This window comes from Crotalus tigris, unplaced genomic scaffold (assembly GCF_016545835.1).
Source record: "Crotalus tigris isolate CLP2741 ecotype Arizona unplaced genomic scaffold, ASM1654583v1 scf7180000017677.1119895, whole genome shotgun sequence".
NCBI classification, from domain to species: domain Eukaryota; kingdom Metazoa; phylum Chordata; class Lepidosauria; order Squamata; family Viperidae; genus Crotalus; species Crotalus tigris.
In genome coordinates, this window is record NW_024096560.1 from 161,167 (window position 1) to 180,604 (window position 19,438).

General features: G+C 37.8%; 1 protein-coding gene across 4 annotated transcripts in view; it reads left to right on the forward strand.

The window, feature by feature from the left end:
- Positions 1–440: 440 nt before the first annotated feature.
- ST7L (suppression of tumorigenicity 7 like) overlaps positions 441–19,438 on the forward strand; it is a 56,560-nt gene continuing 37,562 nt past the window's right edge. For 2 of the 4 annotated variants that reach the window (XR_005556053.1, XM_039337388.1), the window contains exons 1-8: positions 441–695; positions 4,465–4,547; positions 5,583–5,748; positions 6,484–6,538; positions 7,237–7,352; positions 9,178–9,256; positions 10,010–10,164; positions 14,403–14,500. Coding sequence is in view for 3 of the 4 variants with exons in the window: in XM_039337388.1 (XP_039193322.1) it covers positions 497–695; positions 4,465–4,547; positions 5,583–5,748; positions 6,484–6,538; positions 7,237–7,352; positions 9,178–9,256; positions 10,010–10,164; positions 14,403–14,500 (951 nt within the window). In the remaining variant the exon portion in view is untranslated. Of the gene's footprint in view, positions 696–4,464; positions 4,548–5,582; positions 5,749–6,483; positions 6,539–7,236; positions 7,353–9,177; positions 9,257–10,009; positions 10,165–14,402; positions 14,501–19,438 lie in introns of those variants that run through there. The other 2 variants (XM_039337387.1, XM_039337389.1) reach the window with 2 other exon arrangements.

The following is a 19,438-nucleotide window of genomic DNA, read 5'->3' on the forward strand; positions in this document are numbered from 1 at the left end:
GCCTTCCCGGATCCAATCCCGGTTTTTGCTCAGCAAATCCCTACAGGTTAACTGCATCGAACCACTTTGGTCCAATTGCAAGGCAGCGTTTCATATGAATAGTGTTTTCCTTTCCTTTTTTAAATTTCTTTCCAAATGCCTGTCTTTACGCGCAAACAATAAACCTTGTGCTCAACCAAGTATATTAGTTCTGATTTCCTATCAGAAAAACAGATAGCTCCAATATATCAGCATATACTGGGCAAGGTATATCTTTGTTTAAAAGGACTTCCCTGTAACCACAGCGCGAGCAATCTGGATAAAACAAACAGAGCTGCCTGTCTGAAAGCAAATTCGAGAGTACGGGAGCCGGCGAGGGCGCCTATCCGGCTCCCCATCCGCTGCGAGTGCCGCCTTCCATTAAACGGGGCGAATCGGCCGCGGCGGCGCGCCTGGTTGATCCCGCCCTCCTGCCTCTTTCAGCCAGCCAGGCCTCAGCAAGCCGAGGGCGGGAGTCATGGCGGAGAGTAATCCTGGGAGTGGGGATGCTGCGCCGTCTCTCTCCCAGTCCCCTGGCCCTGGGCCCGGTCCTCGGCGATGGGAGCGGCTGAGGCTGGCTTCAGGGCCTTGGGCGCGGTCATTTGGCTTCCTGGCGACGCTGGGTCTCCTTTATTTCTTGCGGGGCCCGCTTCGGCTGCGGGACAACTTAGTGGCAGGTAAGGGGACGGTCGCGCCGGGGTTGTAAAGCAACTCTGCGGGAGCAAAGGAAATAAGGTGGCAGGGATAGGGGAGCCTACGGGGGGGGGGGTTCCTTGGAAAAGAACATACTTAGAACATAGATAGTAAGTCATGGATCATTTAAGCATTGTTTATTGAATTACGGTTGGCTTGATTTGCATAATATCTTTCTGTAAAAGAGCCTGAAGATCTGACTCTGACAACAACAACAACAACAACAACAACAACAATAATGTTGGAAGGGACCTTGGAGGTCATCTAGTCCAACCCCCTGCTCAGGCAGGAAACCCTATACCATTTCAGACAAATGGCTGTCCAGTCTCTTCTTAAAAACTTCCAATGTTGGAGCATTCACTGCTTCTGGAGGCAGGTTGTTCCACTGGTTAATTGTTCTAACTGTCAGGAAGTTTCTCCTTAGTTCTAGGTTGCTTCTCTCCTTGATTAGTTTCCATCCATTGCTTCTTGTCCTGCCTTCAGAGCCTTGGAAAATAGCTTGACTCCCTCTTCTTTGTGGCAGTCCCTGAGATATTGGAACACTGCTATCATGTCCCTCCTCGTCCTTCTCTTTGTTAAACTAGACATACCCAACTCCAGCAGCCTTTCCTAATATGCTTAAGCCTCCAGTCCCCTAATCATCTTTGTTGCTCTTCTCTGTACTCTTTCTGTACTCTTTTATTCTCATATCACTATATCAGTGTTTTCTTTTTCATTGCTTATTCTGTTGTTCCATTACTTCATGTTTACACTTTTCATTTATTATAACTCTCAAGATATGGGTTTTTGGATTTAATCTTACCTAGATAAGGTCCTGAGTCTATTCACTAAAACATTACAGGGTATTTTCAGCTATTTATTTTAAACTATTGAATTTCTCAAAATAGAGCAACTTGCTATTAATTCTTAACACTGGCTGGGAGAATATAGTAGTAATAATAATAATAATAATAATAATAATAATAATAATAGTAGTAGTAGTAGTAGTAGTAGTAGTAAAGTTGGAAGGGACCTTGGAGGTCATCTAGTCCAACCCCCTGCTCGGGCAGGAAACCCTACACCATTTCGGACAAATGGCTGTCCAGTCTCTTCTTAAAAACTTCCAGTGTTGGAGCATTTACTGCTTCTGGAGGCAAGCTGTTCCACTGATTAATTGTTCTCACTGTCAGGAAGTTTCTCCTTAGTTCTAGGTTGCTTCTCTCCTTGATTATTTCCACCCGTTGCTTCTTGTCCTGCCTTCAGGTGCTTTGGAAAATAGCTTAATTCCCTCTTCTTTATGGCAGCCCCTGAGATATTGGAATACTGCTATCATGTCCCCCCTTGTCCTTCTCTTCGTTAAACTAGACATACCCAATTCTAGCAACCGTTCCTTATATGTTTTAGCCTCCAGTCCCCTAATCATCTTTGTTGCTCTTCTCTGTACTCTTTCTAGAGCACAGGTCGGCAACCTGCGGCTCCGGAGCCGCATGCGGCTCTTTGAGCCTTCCCCGGTGGCTCCCAGCCTCCTCTGCCTTTGCAGAGAGAGACAGAGACAGGCAATTACGCTTCCCTGCTTCCTTCTCCCCCCCCCCTCTCTCTCTCTCTCTCTCTCTCTCTCTCTCTCTCTCTCTGTGTGTGTGTGTGTGTGAGAGAGATTGCACTCACAGTGTTCTCCGAGGAGCTGAAAAGCTTTCTGGACGGAGCTCCTCCCTTTGCTGCGTCTCTGCAGGAAGCAGGAAGGGCAGGAGAGAGCTAGCTAGCCCAGCTAAGCTGGCTCAGGAATTCTGGGAGTTGAAGTCCATGAGTCATAAAAGAGAGGAGGTTGCTTACCCTGAGCTTGTTGGACAACAGCTTGAAGCTTGCCAGGTGAGCAGCAGATAGGAGAGAGAGAAAGAGAGAGAGAGAGAGGGAGGGAGGGAGGGAGAGAGAGAGAGAGAGAGAGAGAGAGAGAGAGAGAGAGAAAGAAAGAGAGTGGGGGAAGAGGAGTGGCAGGCAGACCAAGGGCAGATAGAGAGGGAGGGAGAGAGAGAGAAAGAGAGAGAGAGAGAGAACCTTTTGACATCTAAAATGAAGATAACACTGCATATATCCTTTTTTTACCTGTATGTGTATGTATGTGTATATATATATGTGTGTGTGTGTGTGTATACCTACATACACACACACACACACATATATATATACACATACATACACATACAACAGACACACACCTATAATAAAGGTAAAAAAGGATATATGCAGTGTTATCTTCATTTTAGATATCAAAAGGATTTTGCGGCTCCCGGTGTTTTGTTTTTGGTGGGAAACGGGTCCAAGTGGCTCTTTGAGTGTTTTGGGTTGCCTACCCCTGTCCTAGAGTCTCAACATCTTTTTTACATCGTGGTGACCAAAACTGGATGCAGTATTCCAAGTGTGGCCTTACCAAGGCATTGAAGAGTGGTATTAATACTTCACATGATCTTGATTCTATCCCTCTGTTAATGCAGCCTAGCACTGTGTTGGCCTTTTTGGCAACTGCAGCACACTGCTGGCTCATATTTAGGTGATTGTCTACCAAGACTCCGAGGTCCCTCTCACAGTTACTATTATTGAGCATGGTGCCACCTATGCTGTACTTGTGCATTTGGTTTTTCTTATTTATTTATTTATTTATTTATGAGACTTATATACCGCTTTAAGTGCAAGCACTCTCTAAGCGGAGTACACCAGTAAGCAATGTATATATATATATTTACATTGCCCCCAACAATCTGGGTCCTCATTTTACCTACCTCGGAAGGATGGAAGGCTGAGTCAACCTTGAACCGGTGAGATTTGAACCGCTGACCTGCTGAACACAGTCAGCTAAAGTGGCCTGCAGTACTGCACTCTAACTGCTGCGCCACCTCGGCTCTTGCCTTCTTGCCTAAATGTAGAACCTTGCTTTTTTCACCATTGAATTTCATTTTGTTAGTTAGTGCCCAGTGTTCAAGTCTGACCAGATCCTTCTGTATCTTAAGCCTGTCTTCTGGAGTGTTGGCTATTCCTGCCAGCTTGGTGTCGTCTGCAAATTTGATGAGTTCCCTATCTATCCCTTCATCCAAATTGTTGATGAAGATGTTGAAGAGTACTGGGCCCAGAACAGAGCCCTGGGGCACCTCACTACACACTTCCCTCCATATAGATGCTGTTCCATTGAGGACCACTCGCTGAGTACGGCCGGTCAGCCAGCTACGGATCCATCTGGTGGTGGTTCTGTCTACCCCACATTTTTCTATCTTGTCAAGTAGTAGGTTGTGATCTACTTTATCAAATGCCTTACTGAAGTCCAAATAAATTATGTCCACAGCATTCCTCTGATTCACTAATTTTGTCACTTGGTCAAAGAATGCAATAAGATTTGTCTGGCATGATCTATTTTTGACAAACCCATGTTGGCTTTTAGTAATGACTTTGTTTGCCTCTAGGTGTTCGTTGATTCGTTGTTTGATTATCTTTTCCAGGATCTTCCCAGGTATTGAGGTCAGGCTGATAGATCTGTAATTTCCTGGATCCATTTTTTTTTCCTTTTTTGAGGATGGGAACTACCATATTATGCCATATTGTTATTTGTAAGGTTTTAGCCTCATGTGATGAGTGAATCCAGACAGTTTGGTTGCTTTAGCCATAGTTTATATTGTAATATGTATGAACAAGATCACTTGCCTTGATCCATATATTCATCATTTTATTCGCCTGAAGATTATATAATCCAACTTTGTTAACTGACATGGCTTATCTTTTCATTGGCAGTGACTGTTTTCTTGAGCACACTGACTCCAAAATTCTATGTTGCACTTACGGGAACTTCATCTTTGATATCTGGTCTGATATTTGTAAGTATTTTTCTGCATTTCTGTGTACCTTAACTAATCAAGAAATATAGTAGAAGTGAGCTACATTGTTGCTTGAGTTCATAGGTCTTGAAAACACTGGAAGCAAACTGAGTATTAGAGGAATGCTTTACATATTCATATAAGACTGGTTTTATTTACTTCATTATATCCAACAGGTTAGTTTCAGTTGTTGTTATACTTGAAACAAACTCATTGATATGAATCTGCCTTAAGTTAACCTTGTCTGGATCCCATCAGTTTCAATTGTCTAAAGCTAGAAGCAATCCTATGTTCATTGAACTGCAAATAAAAACTTGGTTCCTAGCTTGCTTTGAGGATTAAACTATGTTTGCCCCTGCTATTGTTACATTCCTGCTCTAAGCAGAGATAATAATTTTAAAAACATGTTATATTTATGTACAGTATATAGCAATCGAGAAGGAGTTAGGTATCTTTTAAAATGTTTACAATACTTGGACGATGGATAACATGCCTAATATAATTTGATGTATCATTTCATCAAAGCTGTAGATTTTTAAAATTAGATTTTATGCAAACTATGCTAGCGCTAAATTGAAAATAAAGTGCATCTGATATACTAGTTGAACTCCAGATGGTGCTATTTGATAGAATAAAAAATATAGTCTTGCAAGAAAAAGGTTTATAAAATTATAAGAAACTCATCTGTGAGGAATTCTGCAAGTTAAATGGATTGTGATTTACTCAGAACAATTATTTGCTTAGATTATGTATATCTCATATGCTGACGCTCATTTTGTGAACTGGAAAATGAAGCCAACTATTAAATATATTTTCTTTCTGAAATGAAAAAGAAAAGTTTTGAGATACTGTATTCTGTTTTTATGTCTGATTAGCTGTGAGGAAATGGTCAGGTTTTTTCTGTTGAAGGGTAAATGAAAAGGCAGGATAAAAACATAACTCAATAAAAATGCCAAATCCAGTTTAAATATCTCTCTCTCTGTGCAACCAGTCATAATAATTGCATTCCACATATTTTTCTGTTTCTTGTTCCAGATATTTGAATGGTGGTACTTCAGAAAATATGGCATGTCTTTTATCGAGCAGGTTTCTGTGAGTCATCTGCGACCACTCATTGGAGGGGCAGAGAATGCTAGTTCTGGACAGGCAAATTTTTCTGCTGCTAATGGAGAAAATGAAATGAACAGACAAAATCTCTCAGGTGATTGTTTCTAATACTAGGTTTCTATAAATGATAGCAGTGTTCCAATATCTTAGGGGTTGCCACAATGAGGGAGTCAAGCTATTCTCCAAAGCACCTGAAGGCAGGACAAGAAGCAATGGATGGAAACTAATCAAGGAGAGAAGCAACCTAGAACTAAGGAGAAACTTCCTGACAGTTAGAACAATTAACCAGTGGAACAACCTGCCTCCAGAAGCATTGAATGCTCCAACACTGGAAGTTTTTAAGAAGAGACTGGACAGCCATTTGTCTGAAATGGTATAGGGTTTCCTGCCTGAGCAGACGGTTGGACTAGATGACCTCCAAGGTCCCTTCCAACTTTATTATTATTGTTGTTTTGTTATTATTAAATGTACTTAATAATTAGCCTATATATTTAATTTAAGTGATTTTTTTAAGGGGACATACATATACATGAAAAAGAAATGGAAAAGTTTTTGATTGGACAGTTAGTATTTGGAATCCTGAAAAATCTGTTAATTGCCAAACCATATGATTTGTGATTCAAAAATACTGCCAAGAAAACTACATGGACTTATCCAGGCAGTGGCCAGGTTTCAAGACTGACTCAAAGACATTCCAATTTGAAGGACAAGTTCTATTGACCCAGTTTAGATTTAGTAATTTCCCATTTTTAGGATTTAGAAAGATAGCTTTATTAAGTAAGGGTAATTCTAGATTAATTTTAAGACTAAAATTCTTTTTCTAAAACAGAGTGCAAGGTATGGAGAAATCCACTCAATCTCTTTAGAGGTGCAGAATATAACAGGTACCCAACAATTCTATTTGTTTTATACCTTATTTGTTTAAACAATAAAAAGAAGTCACCAGTTCAAACCTATTTCTAATCCTGAGCATACCAAAGATATAGTATATTAATGTTTGCACAGGTAATCACATACAGATAATTATTTTCTTCATTTTTTGTGGAAATAATTGTTTGAATGTATCATTTTCAGAATATTATAAAAAATAATTGTTATCATGAATTCCAGTGCACTATTCTGAAATCCCAGGCTGTTTGGAAATTTATGATAAAGACTTATTCTAAATCTCTATTCTCTATTTATTCAATCTGGGTTATGCTGCACAGGAAAAAAAAACCAAGCTATTCAGTTAAATATACTTCTTACGTTTCTGTTTCTTATGTTACTATTTCCTTAAGGCTGAAGTATAATATAGGTTTGAGGACCTGATTAGTGTTAAGGTTAATGACACTAGTAGAAAACGGGAAATTGGGAGTCTTTAGTCCTTAGACACAAAGCCAGTGCGATGATATAGGGCCATTCACATTCTTAGCCCTAAGAAGAAGACAACCTGGTAAATAAATAAATTAAATAAAAATAAACCAAATCTGAAAATGTTGCTAAGAAAATTTTAAAAGTACTTTCATTTAGAAAGAAACTAGTTCTGAATAGATGTACATAGAATTATGGAATTAATGATGCTCATTTTTTTTTCTTGAAGATATACATGGGTGACAGGAAAGGAGCCACTAACATATTATGATATGAACTTATCTGCTCAGGATCATCAGAGTTTTTTTACCTGTGAAACAGACTCTCTTAGACCTTCAGATGCAGGTATAATTTATTTTTCTTTGTGAAAGAAGAAAAAAGGTAAATAAGGATATATTGTTGAAACTGTTATTCTTCTTACAGTATTTACTCCACCCATAGATGTAGTGTAAGCATATGAAGGGAAAACCTAAGAAGCAACTCTTTTATTACTGTGTATTTATTAAATATTAAAATGTAGTCTTCATTTTTTCCCATTGGTGCAACCTTCCATTTTATAACTGGGGCAGTCTGGATGAGATCATTGGAGACCCATATTTTATATGCAGATCATCATCATCATTTTGTCCATTGTCCACTATAGGATGAAGGCAATACTTGCTGATGTCATTGATCCATTTTGTTTTAGGTCTCTTTTGTGGATGCTTTTTATCAAGTAGGATCCATTTTATGACTGTCTTGGTCCACCTGCCATCAGTTCTTGCTATGTAACTATTTCCATTTCAATTCTTATAGTCTCAATGATATCATATACTTTCGTTTGTTATCCAATTCATGTGCGGGTCTTGTCTTGTAATGCGGAGCATGTATCTTTCCATGGCTCTTTGCACCACTCGTAGCTTTTGTATCAATTGTGAGGTTATGTCCATGTTTCACTGGCATATGTTAGAGCAGGTGGCATACTTGATTGAAAACTTTTCAAGCATAGAGAGATATTCTTGAAAATTATGCTTAGCTTGCTGAATGCCTGCCAACCACATTTAACATGCCGTTCAATTTCCTTTATTGTATCACCTTCCATTGAGATCCGATGACCAACGTTTATGTATATGTGGTCTACTGTATCTAGTTCTTCTCCAGATATAAAAAAAAAAATCTTTGGTGAATTTATTAAACATAACCTGGCTCTTTTTCAGGTTTATTTTTAAGCCAAATTATGCTTGCTTGTTTATGAATCACTTCAACATTTTTCTATGCATCGGGTATTTTTTCTTCTCTGAGGCATGTCAAGTATAATTTTGTTATTATATTGTGTAAATTGTGACCACCAGCTTTCAGCCAAAATTAAGGGCAACTAGATATTCAGACTACAATCTTGCATTTATTTGTCTTGCAGTTAGCCCCATGGATCTTAGTAGAGTTGATTTTGCCATGATTTTTTATGATTAGGGCAGGTGTAGGTATTTTTTTCAAGTCACAATCTTTTGCTTATAACTTTTTTCGCAATTAGAGATTTGTTTTTTGTTTTTGTTTTTAAAAATGAATTTAGCTATTATATCAGAGTACTATACTGAAAATCTCTCTCACTTACTTTCTTACCAGTGAGCGAGATCCTCAGCAAAGTACTCAGATATAATAGTTAAATAAGCTCAGTGCAAATCAAGAGAAAGAAACAAATTCAAGTCACCTAGTGCAAACTGCCTCCCTTGGTGGCGCAATGGTTAGAATGCAGTAATGCAGGCTGACTTTGCCGACTGCCAGCAGTTTGATCCTTACCATCTCGAGGTTGACTCAGCCTTCCATCTTTCCAAGGTTGGTAAAATGAGGACCCAGATTGTTGGGGCACTATGCTGATTCTGTAAACCACTTAGGGCTGTAAATCACTATTGAAGTGGTATATAAGTCTAAGTGTTATTGCTATTGGTAGGAGGAATGAAATAATTAGGGTCATTTGTTAAATATGTGTGTGTATGAGGAATGTAATTGCTTCTTTTGTATATTTTTGTTAATAACTTTTTAAACATTTTCTTGTTAAAAACATACATAAATTTTATTTGGATATTAATTTTCACAGAAATGTGTAGCACTGTCATACGGTTAGTTTTATTTTTCTGAAATGTGTTTCTTGCATGAATAACTAATTTTTACATAAATTATTCTGTTTAAATAGTTATGCAGAAGGCATGGCGGGAAAGGAATCCTCAGGCCCGAATCAAAGCAGCGTATCAAGCTTTAGAATTAAATAATGAGTAAGTTTGCATGCTCAGTCTAAAGCAGGTGTGTCCAACCCATGGCTCGAAGGCCACATGTAACCCAACTATTAATGTGGCCCCACAAGATATAATAAAAATATACAAAAATAAAGGACGCTTGTTATTTATATACGTTAAATATTATATACTTTATATGCGGCCCAAGACAGCACCTCTTTACTCAGTGTGGCCTAGGCAAGTGAAGAAGTTAGGACATGCACGATCTAAAAAAAAATATATGAATTAAAATTCTGAATTTTAGAATTGCATTTTAAATTTAAGGCATAAATATAATTTTATATTACCTAGTCATATTATGAGCAGACTTAAATGATATGTGTAATAACTATTCTAATTTCTTGAAAGTTGCCCCATGTTATTCAGTTATTTAAATAAGATACAAGATTTTTTTAGAGGCTGAACTCTTCAGATGAAGTATAAAGTGATAATGTGAAGATACTAGATCTGTTTCTGTGGTTTAGTTCTTAAAAAGAAAGAGTACAGTGGAAGTAAATATGTGTTTCTTGGCTATGTTGTGAACTAGGAAAGCACATGCCTTACTCAGACTTACTATAAGTTTCCTATTCAGAAAACCTTAATTGCTGTTATTATAATATCCAAATTCAAAATAAATCCTAAGCTAGTTTTTATTTAAACACAATATTTCATTGTTTATTAAATTCGTATACCATCCATCTCACTGCATAAGTGACTCTGGGCAGCTTACAAAATTTTCCCCTTCCCTTTCAGCTGTGCCACAGCATACATTCTTCTGGCTGAGGAAGAAGCAACTACTATTTTAGAAGCTGAAAAATACTTTAAACAAGCTCTGAGGGCAGGAGAAACAGTTTATAAAAAGTCTCAGCATAGCAGTTCACAAAATCCACACCATGAGGCACAGCTTAGTAAGTATTGTTGCACAAATTGTTTAAATTTGGTAGATTTGAGATTGGTCTCACTGTAATCCTTAACACAAAAACTAATACTTTTTAAATAATAAGGAGTTAAAATCAATATAACACAAAATTTTAAATCATAGACTACTGATTACTGTGCATTTTAATTTTACTGCGACAGAAAGCAGTAAAATTGATCTGACTGAGCAACCTATGAATGTTCATTTGACAGATAATCTGTCAAGCCCAAAGATGACACAATGAAATCTAGTTGAGTCCAATGTTTTATTTGCTTCAGTGTTTATTTGCCAAACTAAAGCTCTACCCTAATAGATATATCCTAAGAAATTCTAGGGTATAGCTACTCTGAACTTTTTTCCCCTCTCTGATTCATCTTGGGACTGCACAGTGTATTAGTTTGGGTTTTTCTCTGAAATGTATTGCCTTTTTCCTGGGAAAGCTGCAAAGATTCCCTTCTGCTTCTTCAGGTGCACATTCCATCACATCTTACTCAATGATTCTTTGTTCAGCAAACATTCAAAATTACAAAAGCGATGAACACCTGGTTCTCAAAGTTTGGCCATTAGAGCACTGCTGTGGTCATGTGATCAAAATTCAAAGGCTTGGCAGCACACCCTGGTCCCTTGCACTCTACAGATCATGTCACCTTGTGCTCTGCCACCCCCAGTTGACCTTTACTGTCATCTTGCTCCTGGTGCTGATGAAGCACTCCCAGCCTTTGTGAGGCAGTTCCTGGCCATGCAAGACCTCCTTGAGGTTGCATGTAGTGATTTCCAAGAAGCAGCTGGGGTTTGTACCACATATTTAGGCTAGACTGCTCAGGCTTTGTGGGCTGGGATAACTGGGAGTTTGTACTGGGCCATTGAAGCTGTTTGCATGTCCTACCTGCCCCCTGTTATCAGTCACTCCTGTGCAGGACCTCCCTGCAACTTCCTGCCAAATATCACATTGTCTTTGCTTGTAAGCCAGCAAGAAGTTATGAGGAGATCCTCATTTAACAACCTGTGAGTCTCACTTAATGATGGCAGCAGAGACTACCAGGATTGCTATAGTTAAGTAATGCAGCCATAGGACATAGTGCTTTACTACCACAGCATTTGATCCAAATTACCATTATTGACTACCTATAGTCATATTTAATGCAATGGAATTACTCCATTGTATGAGATTTCAACCTTACTCCTATGTCCCAAATGTTACAGTTTGCTACTAAAATTGCAGCACTTACATGAAATGAAACAGCCAAAAAAGGTTCTTCCATTAATGGAATAATAACAGTGTAAGTAATTTATATCAGTGCTAAGGGTACTTTCACATATGAAAGCATATATATAGTTTCATTTACCCATTCAGAGCTTTAATTTCTTTTTTTTTTTTAATTGAAAATTTTTAGATATTTTTACAAAAAGCAAAAAAAACAACCCTAACCCACCCACCCCAACCCTCCCTCTCCATCCCCCCCGACCTTCCCAGAGCTGAATATAGGCTTAATTAAATTTTTTAAGAATCTTAAAAAAATTGAAAAAGTATAAATCATAAATATATCTAAATACCTTACATAAACAATTTATAAAATAATTAACAATAAAATATATGTAAAAAAGCATACGTATTAAAAAGAAAAAGTACTTAAAAGAAAAAGAGATAATAAAAAAAAGAAAAGAGAAGAAAAGAGATATAAAGAGTACAATCTATAAAATATTAAAGTTTATATACAAGTTATTAGAAAGCTAAATGATATTTTTTATATCCAATTTATATTGTATAAAATTTATCCATTTTTCCCATACTGCAAAAAATTTCTCTTGCGATTGCTCCTTTAAAAAAGCCGAAATCTTTGCCATTTCCGCCAAATAAGAAACTTTAAAAAACCACTCTTGCAAGGTAGGCAAAGATTCCTTCTTCCAATATTGCCCTACTAACAGCCTAGCGGCCGTAATCAAATTTAACATCAATATAACTTCCTTAGCATCACAATCAGTAACAATACCTAACAAAAACAATTGTGGGGTAAATTTTACCCTCTTTCTAAAAATTCTTTGAATATTCCACCATATCTTAATCCAAAAGACTTTTATATTTTTACACGACCACCAAATATGATAATAAGTAGCATCCAAACAACCACATCTCCAACATTTAGGCTGTAAGTCAGGATACATACGAGACATTTTTTGTGGATCAAGGTGCCATCTGTAAAACATTTTGTAAAAATTCTCCCTTAAGTTCTGGGCTTGTGTAAATTTAACATTCCTCACCCAGATGGTTTCCCAGGTATCTAGTAGAACTGGTTCACCAAAATTTTGTGCCCATTTAATCATACATTCTTTAATTAGTTCTGGTTCTGAGTCCAGTTCTACTAGCACCCCATAAATTCTCTTAATGTGAGTTCGCCTTTGATCTTTTACTTGTTTAAAGAGATTTTCATCTTCTCTGAGCAGACCCACATTACGATCTATCTTCCATCTATCAGCTATTTGTCTATACTGAAACCATGAATATATAATATTTTCATGTGCTAAGTCTTCCAAAGATTTTAACTGCCAATTTTTACCATCCCACCTGAGTAATTGCGCATAAGAAACACTATCCATCTTAACTCCTCCTCTTATCCCCTCTATCACATGCCAAGGTATAGCCCATAATGGTATTTTAAACTCACTTTTATAATATTTCCTTCAAACCCGAAGTAAAGAAATCCTTATAATATGAGATTTAAAAACCCGATCCACTTTTTTATTAAAAATTAGATAAGCATGCCATCCAAAAAGTAAATCCCAACCCTCCAAATGGAGTATTTCTACATTTGTTAAATTAACCCAATCACTAATTAGTGTTAAAGCCACAGCATCATAATATAATTTCAGATTCGGTATCTTGAGTCCACCTCTCTCACGGAAGTCTTGCATAATTTTAAGCTTTACCCTTGGTTTTTTCCCTGCCCAAATAAATTTGTTGATACCTTTCTGCCATTCATTTAAATTAACCTCATTCTTTAAAATAGGTAACATTTGAAATAAAAAGAGAAATTTTGGCAGGACATTCATTTTAATCACTGCAATTCTTCCCATAAGAGATAACTGTAACTTCTCCCAATTTTCAGAGCTTTAATTTCTATAAGGAAGTCTTTGTGAGTAGCCCAGAGCACATAAGTAAATGCTTCATTAATTTTTCCTCTTTTTATTATGGGACTGAAATGACAAACAGTTGGTTTTTTTTCTTCCCTCTTTTGTGAAATGAAAATAAAAGGATTGTTGTACTATATTATCTGTAGCAGTTCTGGGCAAGACAGTATTTTTTTTACTCTTTATTCTCAGTACTTCAAGTTTATAGAAATGAAGTTAACTATTTACAAACTCTTTGAACAGATAAGATTTTTTACTTTCTTACTAAAACCTTATCCTATTATTTGTCAAAAAAAATCCTGCATTACGTACTTAATTTATAGCATCATGTAACTCTGGAAAGTTCATTGGAATAACTCATTTTGGTTTTAATAGTACATTGTCCTATCCTCAGTGCTATCATTAAAAAGCTAGCTAACTAGTCTAAGTATGGTATGTACTTACTGACTTTTTTACAATAAAGGATCAAGATTACTATAGCCTTTTCTGTTTCTGTTTCTCTTCTTAATGTTTTATGCCATTTTGAAGTCATAAAAAGTTCTCAGGCTTCAATTATTACAATGGAGAAACAAATATGATTTATTGTTTGGATGAGAGGTTGTTAGCAAGCTTATGATTCCATAGTAACAGGTTTAGGAACCCTTTGGATTGCTGTATTTTATATTGGATCAGAATCTCACATGCCTGTAGTTTTCCATTTTTCTTTCAGAGAATGTAATATTTTCTTTATTGTGTATTTCCAAATGGACACATTATTAACTTGATAATACTTAAGCTTACTAAGGAATTATTTCCATTTTTATATATTAGACAAGATCATTGAATAATATTTCTTTTATTTTTTAAAAAACAATCTTTCTATATAGCAACATCTGCAAAAAAATATTTTCCCCCAATGTAAAAGTATTCTATTAGAATTACATATATGAGTATAAAAAATGAAAATAAAATGTCATATTTACTGTGTTCTCTGCATTTTATGTTTTTATGGTCAGTAAGTATATTTAGACAAAATAACAAAATATACTGTACTTATGTAAATAAAAACTCAGAGAGAATGGTTACTTTTGCTAACAATACATTTGATGAATCTCTTTTCAGGAAGAGATACCAATGTATTGGTTTATGTGAAAAGAAGACTAGCTATGTGTGCAAGAAAGCTTGGAAGAATTAAAGAAGCATCAAAAATGATGAGGGATGTAAGTAAGATATTTGCACGGAAGAGTTCAAAGAAATATTGTGTTTTTCATTTTCTCATTTTCAGTTGTTTTAATGTATTAGGTAAAAGAAGATCTGTAGTGTATTGTGATTAAAAATAATTATAATGATGGTCTAAATTTGCATAGTAAGGGCATGTAAATTGAACTCAAAACATTAATAGGATGGTCAGTAGCTGGGACCTTGCTGATTGGATCTATTGCATTTAAACTTCCAAGTGCTTTCTATAACTGTAAGTTGGTTGGGGGGTGTAGCTCTAAAAGCAGCTGGGGCCTTGCTGATTGTATCTATTGCATTTAAACTTCCCAGTGCTTGCTATAACTCTTAAGTTGGTCGGGGGTATAGCTCTAAAAGCAGCTGGGGCCTTGCTGATTGTATCTATTGCATTTAAACTTCCCAGTGCTTTCTATAACTGTAAGTTGGTCAGGGGTGTAGCTCTAAAAGCAGCTAGGGCCTTGCTGATTGGATCTATGTAACCGAAAATCAAACAGCAGCAGTATATTCAGGGCAAGTGCGTCTGAGATTCCCTGTATCTAAGAATGTCCGGCATAGTTCAGTGCAACACTTGTTTTGCAACTGACTTTCGCAGCACCCTTTTCAATATTGGAAACTGTCCTATCTGTAAATAAATCACTAATCTACAAGGACAGATAATTTATCTAGGGTCTGTAATCTCTGCTCTTCAGGCAGAAATAAGGTGTCCAGTTCAGCCCTTCTATTCCATTAAGCCTCTGCGCTATCAGCCCCCTCTACTACAAAGTTCCTGCAGAAGAAGGGCAGTGTGGACAATCGTGGGATCTGGCAGGGTGAGAGCTATGAACCATAAACACAAAGCTTTTGCTGTGTCCCTGCACAACAGATACAGTGCCCTTGCTGACCTTAATAGGAACATTAAGGAGACAGGTAAAGGTATTTCTGATGATAACTCAAATAAGTAGGGGATCTTGGTCCGAGATGAAGAACTTGTTTTCGACAGGGAGAAGTGTGAATCAGGTATTACACATCAGTCATGCAAGAACAGAAAGGCACTCAAAAAGAGAAGCCACCTTCTGGATGTTGATTCAATTGTAAGGGATTTAAATTTAGGAAAGGACACAGAGTTTTCGAAACAGGTCAGATGTCTCCCAGGTGCTACTGCCAGTAGGGACAAGAAGTGTATTTGTAAAATAATCAAGAATGCCAGCAAGGACTGTGATGTGGACACTATTGTACATCTTGGCACTAACGATCTATCTCAAAAAGATGTACTCTCTGTGCAGAATGACTTCCAGCGCCTGGGGCAGGAACTTAGCAGAATAGGCTGTAGGCTTATTTTTTCAGAGGTCTTACCAGTGTATAAGGACCAAAAAGGAAAAAGCCAGCGTATAGCACAATTCAATATGTGGCTAAAGGAGTGGAGTAAAGGGGAAGGCTTTGGATATATTAGTCACGATGTCAGCAGCTGGTCCAATGAAAAAATGTACAAAAGAGATGGTTTGCATCCATCAAAGAAAGGGACTGAGTTACTCGGCTACAAATTCACAGATTTTCTGGAGGAATATTTAAACTAAATAGCGGGGACAGGTAGCTAATTGATACAGAACATCCCTGTCCCCGGCAATCTAAAAATTATAAGGCTATCAGTGCATGTAACGTAGATGTGTGTGTGGACAAGAACATCAACCTTGCTGTCAAGCAAAATTAAGCTCTTAATAGCGAGTGCCACACAAAGTGCACTAACCAAATAGGTGGTAAGACAATATGTAAAAAAGATGTTGAGACTCTAGAAAGAGTACAGAGAAGAGCAACAAAGATGATTAGGGGACTGGAGGCTAAAACATATAAGGAACGGTTGCTAGAATTGGGTATGTCTAGTTTAACGAAGAGAAGGACAAGGGGGGACATGATAGCAGTATTCCAATATCTCAGGGGCTGCCATAAAGAAGAGGAATTAAGCTATTTTCCAAAGCACCTGAAGGCAGGACAAGAAGCAACGGGTGGAAACTAATCAAGGAGAGAAGCAACCTAGAACTAAGGAGAAACTTCCTGACAGTGAGAACAATTAATCAGTGGAACAGCTTGCCTCCAGAAGCAGTAAATGCTCCAACACTGGAAGTTGTTAAGAAGAGAGTGGACAGCCATTTGTCTGAAATGGTGTAGGGTTTCCTGCCCGAGCAGGGGGTTGGACTAGATGACCTCCAAGGTCCCTTCCAACTTTACTACTACTATTATAGGGGAACTTAGGCACCACACAGGTTATGTAGAAAGTAAACACAGGGTCGGTCATAAAGGACTCAAATGTCTATACACCAATGCACAGAGTATGAATAGCAAACAGGGTGAACTAGAAATTCAGGTTAATGTGGGCAGATATGATATTGTTGCCATTATGGAAACATGGTGGGATGAAACCCACAAATGGAACACACAGCTAGAGGCATTTAAATTATTTAAAAGAAACAGACCAAATAAAAGAGGAGGTGGAGTTGTTCTCTATATAAGAAATAACTACATCTCTTCAGAAATTGAGCACAACAATGATGAAAACTGTCTTGAATGAATTTGAGTCAATATAAAAGGGGGAAAATGACATTGCCATAGGTGTATACTATAGGCCACCCAACCAAACACAGGAAATAGATGAACTTTTTGCTATCAGTTAACTAAGGTATGTAGGAAGCACATCACAATAGTAATGGGGGACTTTAACTACCCTGACATCAACTGGGAGACAAACTCTGCATCAAGTGGAAGATCAAACAGATTCTGACAAACCTAGCAGACAACTTTGTCTCCCAAAAAGTAGGGAAGAGAACTAGGGGATTAGCCATATTGGATCTAATTCTCACTTAACAGAGATGAAATGATAGAAGGTGTTGAAGCCATAGAAACTTTGGGAGGAAGTGATCATGCAATATTGGAATTCAATATTATGGAAGCACAAACAATAGAACACAGTCAAACTAGAGTCTTGGACTTCAAGAAAGCTAATTTCAATAAACTTAGAGAGGGTTTGGGAAGGATTCCATGGATGAGAATCCTCCAGGGGAAAACAACTCAAGAAGCTTGGGAAATTTTGAAAAGTGAGATAATAAAAGCCCAGTCTAGCACAATATCAACAAAGAGGAAAAATAACAGCTCTCAAAAGAAACCAGCATGGCTGCATAAAGAACTCTCTGATAAATTGAAAGATGAAAAGGACAAGTATAGAAAGTGGAAAGAGGGACACATAACTAAGTCAGAATATCAGCAAATAGCCCAAGCCTGCAAAGACGAAGTGAGGAAAGCTAAGGCTCAAAATGAACTAAGGCTTGCAACCAAAGTCAAAAATAACAAAAAAAGCTTCTTTTAGCACGTAAGAAACAAGAAAAAGGTGAAGGAAATGATTGGTCCATTAGTGGGTGAAAGTGTTAAGAAGGTGACAAGCAACAGGGAGAAAGCAGAACTATTTAACTTGTTTTTTGCATCTGTCTTTACACAAAGGGAAACTATCAAAAATAGTGCCATAAAAAACAGAATAGAAATACAAGTTAAGATAGGCAAGAAAATGGTAAGTGAGCACTTCTCCAGCCTAGACGAGTTCAAATCACCAGGACCAGATGGATTACACCGCAAGGTTCTCAAGGAACTGACAGATGTGATCTCAGAACCGCTGAACTATATTTTTCAAAGTTCCTGGAGCACTGGGGAACTACCAGAGGACTGGAAAAGAGCTGATTTAGTTCCCATCTTCAAAAAAGGGAAAAAAATGGATCCAGGAAATTACAGACCTATTAGCCTGACCTCAATACCTGGGAAGATTCTGGAAAAGATAATCAAACAACGAATCAGCGAACACCTATAGGCAAACAAAGTCATTACTAAAAGCCAACACGGGTTTGTCAAAAACGGATCATGCCAGACAAATCTTATTGCATTATTTGACCAAGTAACAAAATTAGTGGACCAGAGGAATGCTGTGGATATAATTTACTTGGACTTTAGTAAGGCATTTGACAAAGTAGATCACAACCTACTAGATAAGATAGAAAAATGTGGGCTAGACAGCATCACCACCAGATGGATCCGTAGCTGGCTGGTTGGCCGTACTCAGCGTGTGGTCCTCAACGGAAACACATCTACATGGAGGGAAATGTGTAGTGGGGTGCCCCAGGGCTCTTCAACATCTTCATCAACGATTTGGACAAGGGGATAGATGGGGAACTCATCAAATTTGCAGATGACACCAAGCTGGCAGGAATAGCCAACACTCCAGAAGACAGGCTTAAGATACAGGAAGATCTGGACAGACTTGAACTGGGCTCTAACAAAATGAAATTCAATGGTGAAAAAAGCAAGGTTCTACATTTAGGCAAGAAAAACCAAATGTACAGATATAGTATAGGGGGTACCTTGCTCAATAGTAACTGTGAGAGGGATCTCGGAGTCCTAGTGGACAATCATTTAAATATGAGCCAGCAGTATGCTGCAGCTGCCAAAAAAAGCCAACACAGTGCTAGGCTGCATTAACAGGGATAGAATCAAGATCATGTGAAGTATTAATACCACTTTACAATGCCTTGGTAAGGCCACACTTGGAATACTGCATCCAGTTTTGGTCACCACAATGTAAAAAAGATGTTGAGACTCTAGAAACAGTGCAGAGAAGAGCAACAAAGATAATTAGGGGACTGGAGGCTAAAACATATAAGGAACGGTTGCTGGAATTGGGTATGTCTAGTTTAACGAAGAGAAGGACGAGGGGGGACATGATAGCAGTATTCCAATATCTCAGGGGCTGCCACAAAGAAGAGGGAGTCAAGCTATTTTCCAAAGCGCCTGAAGGCAGGACAAGAAGCAACGGATGGAAACTAACCAAAGAGAGAAGCAATCTAGAACTAAGGAGAAACTTCCTGACAGTTAGAACAATTAACCAGTGGAACAACCTGCCGCCAGAAGCA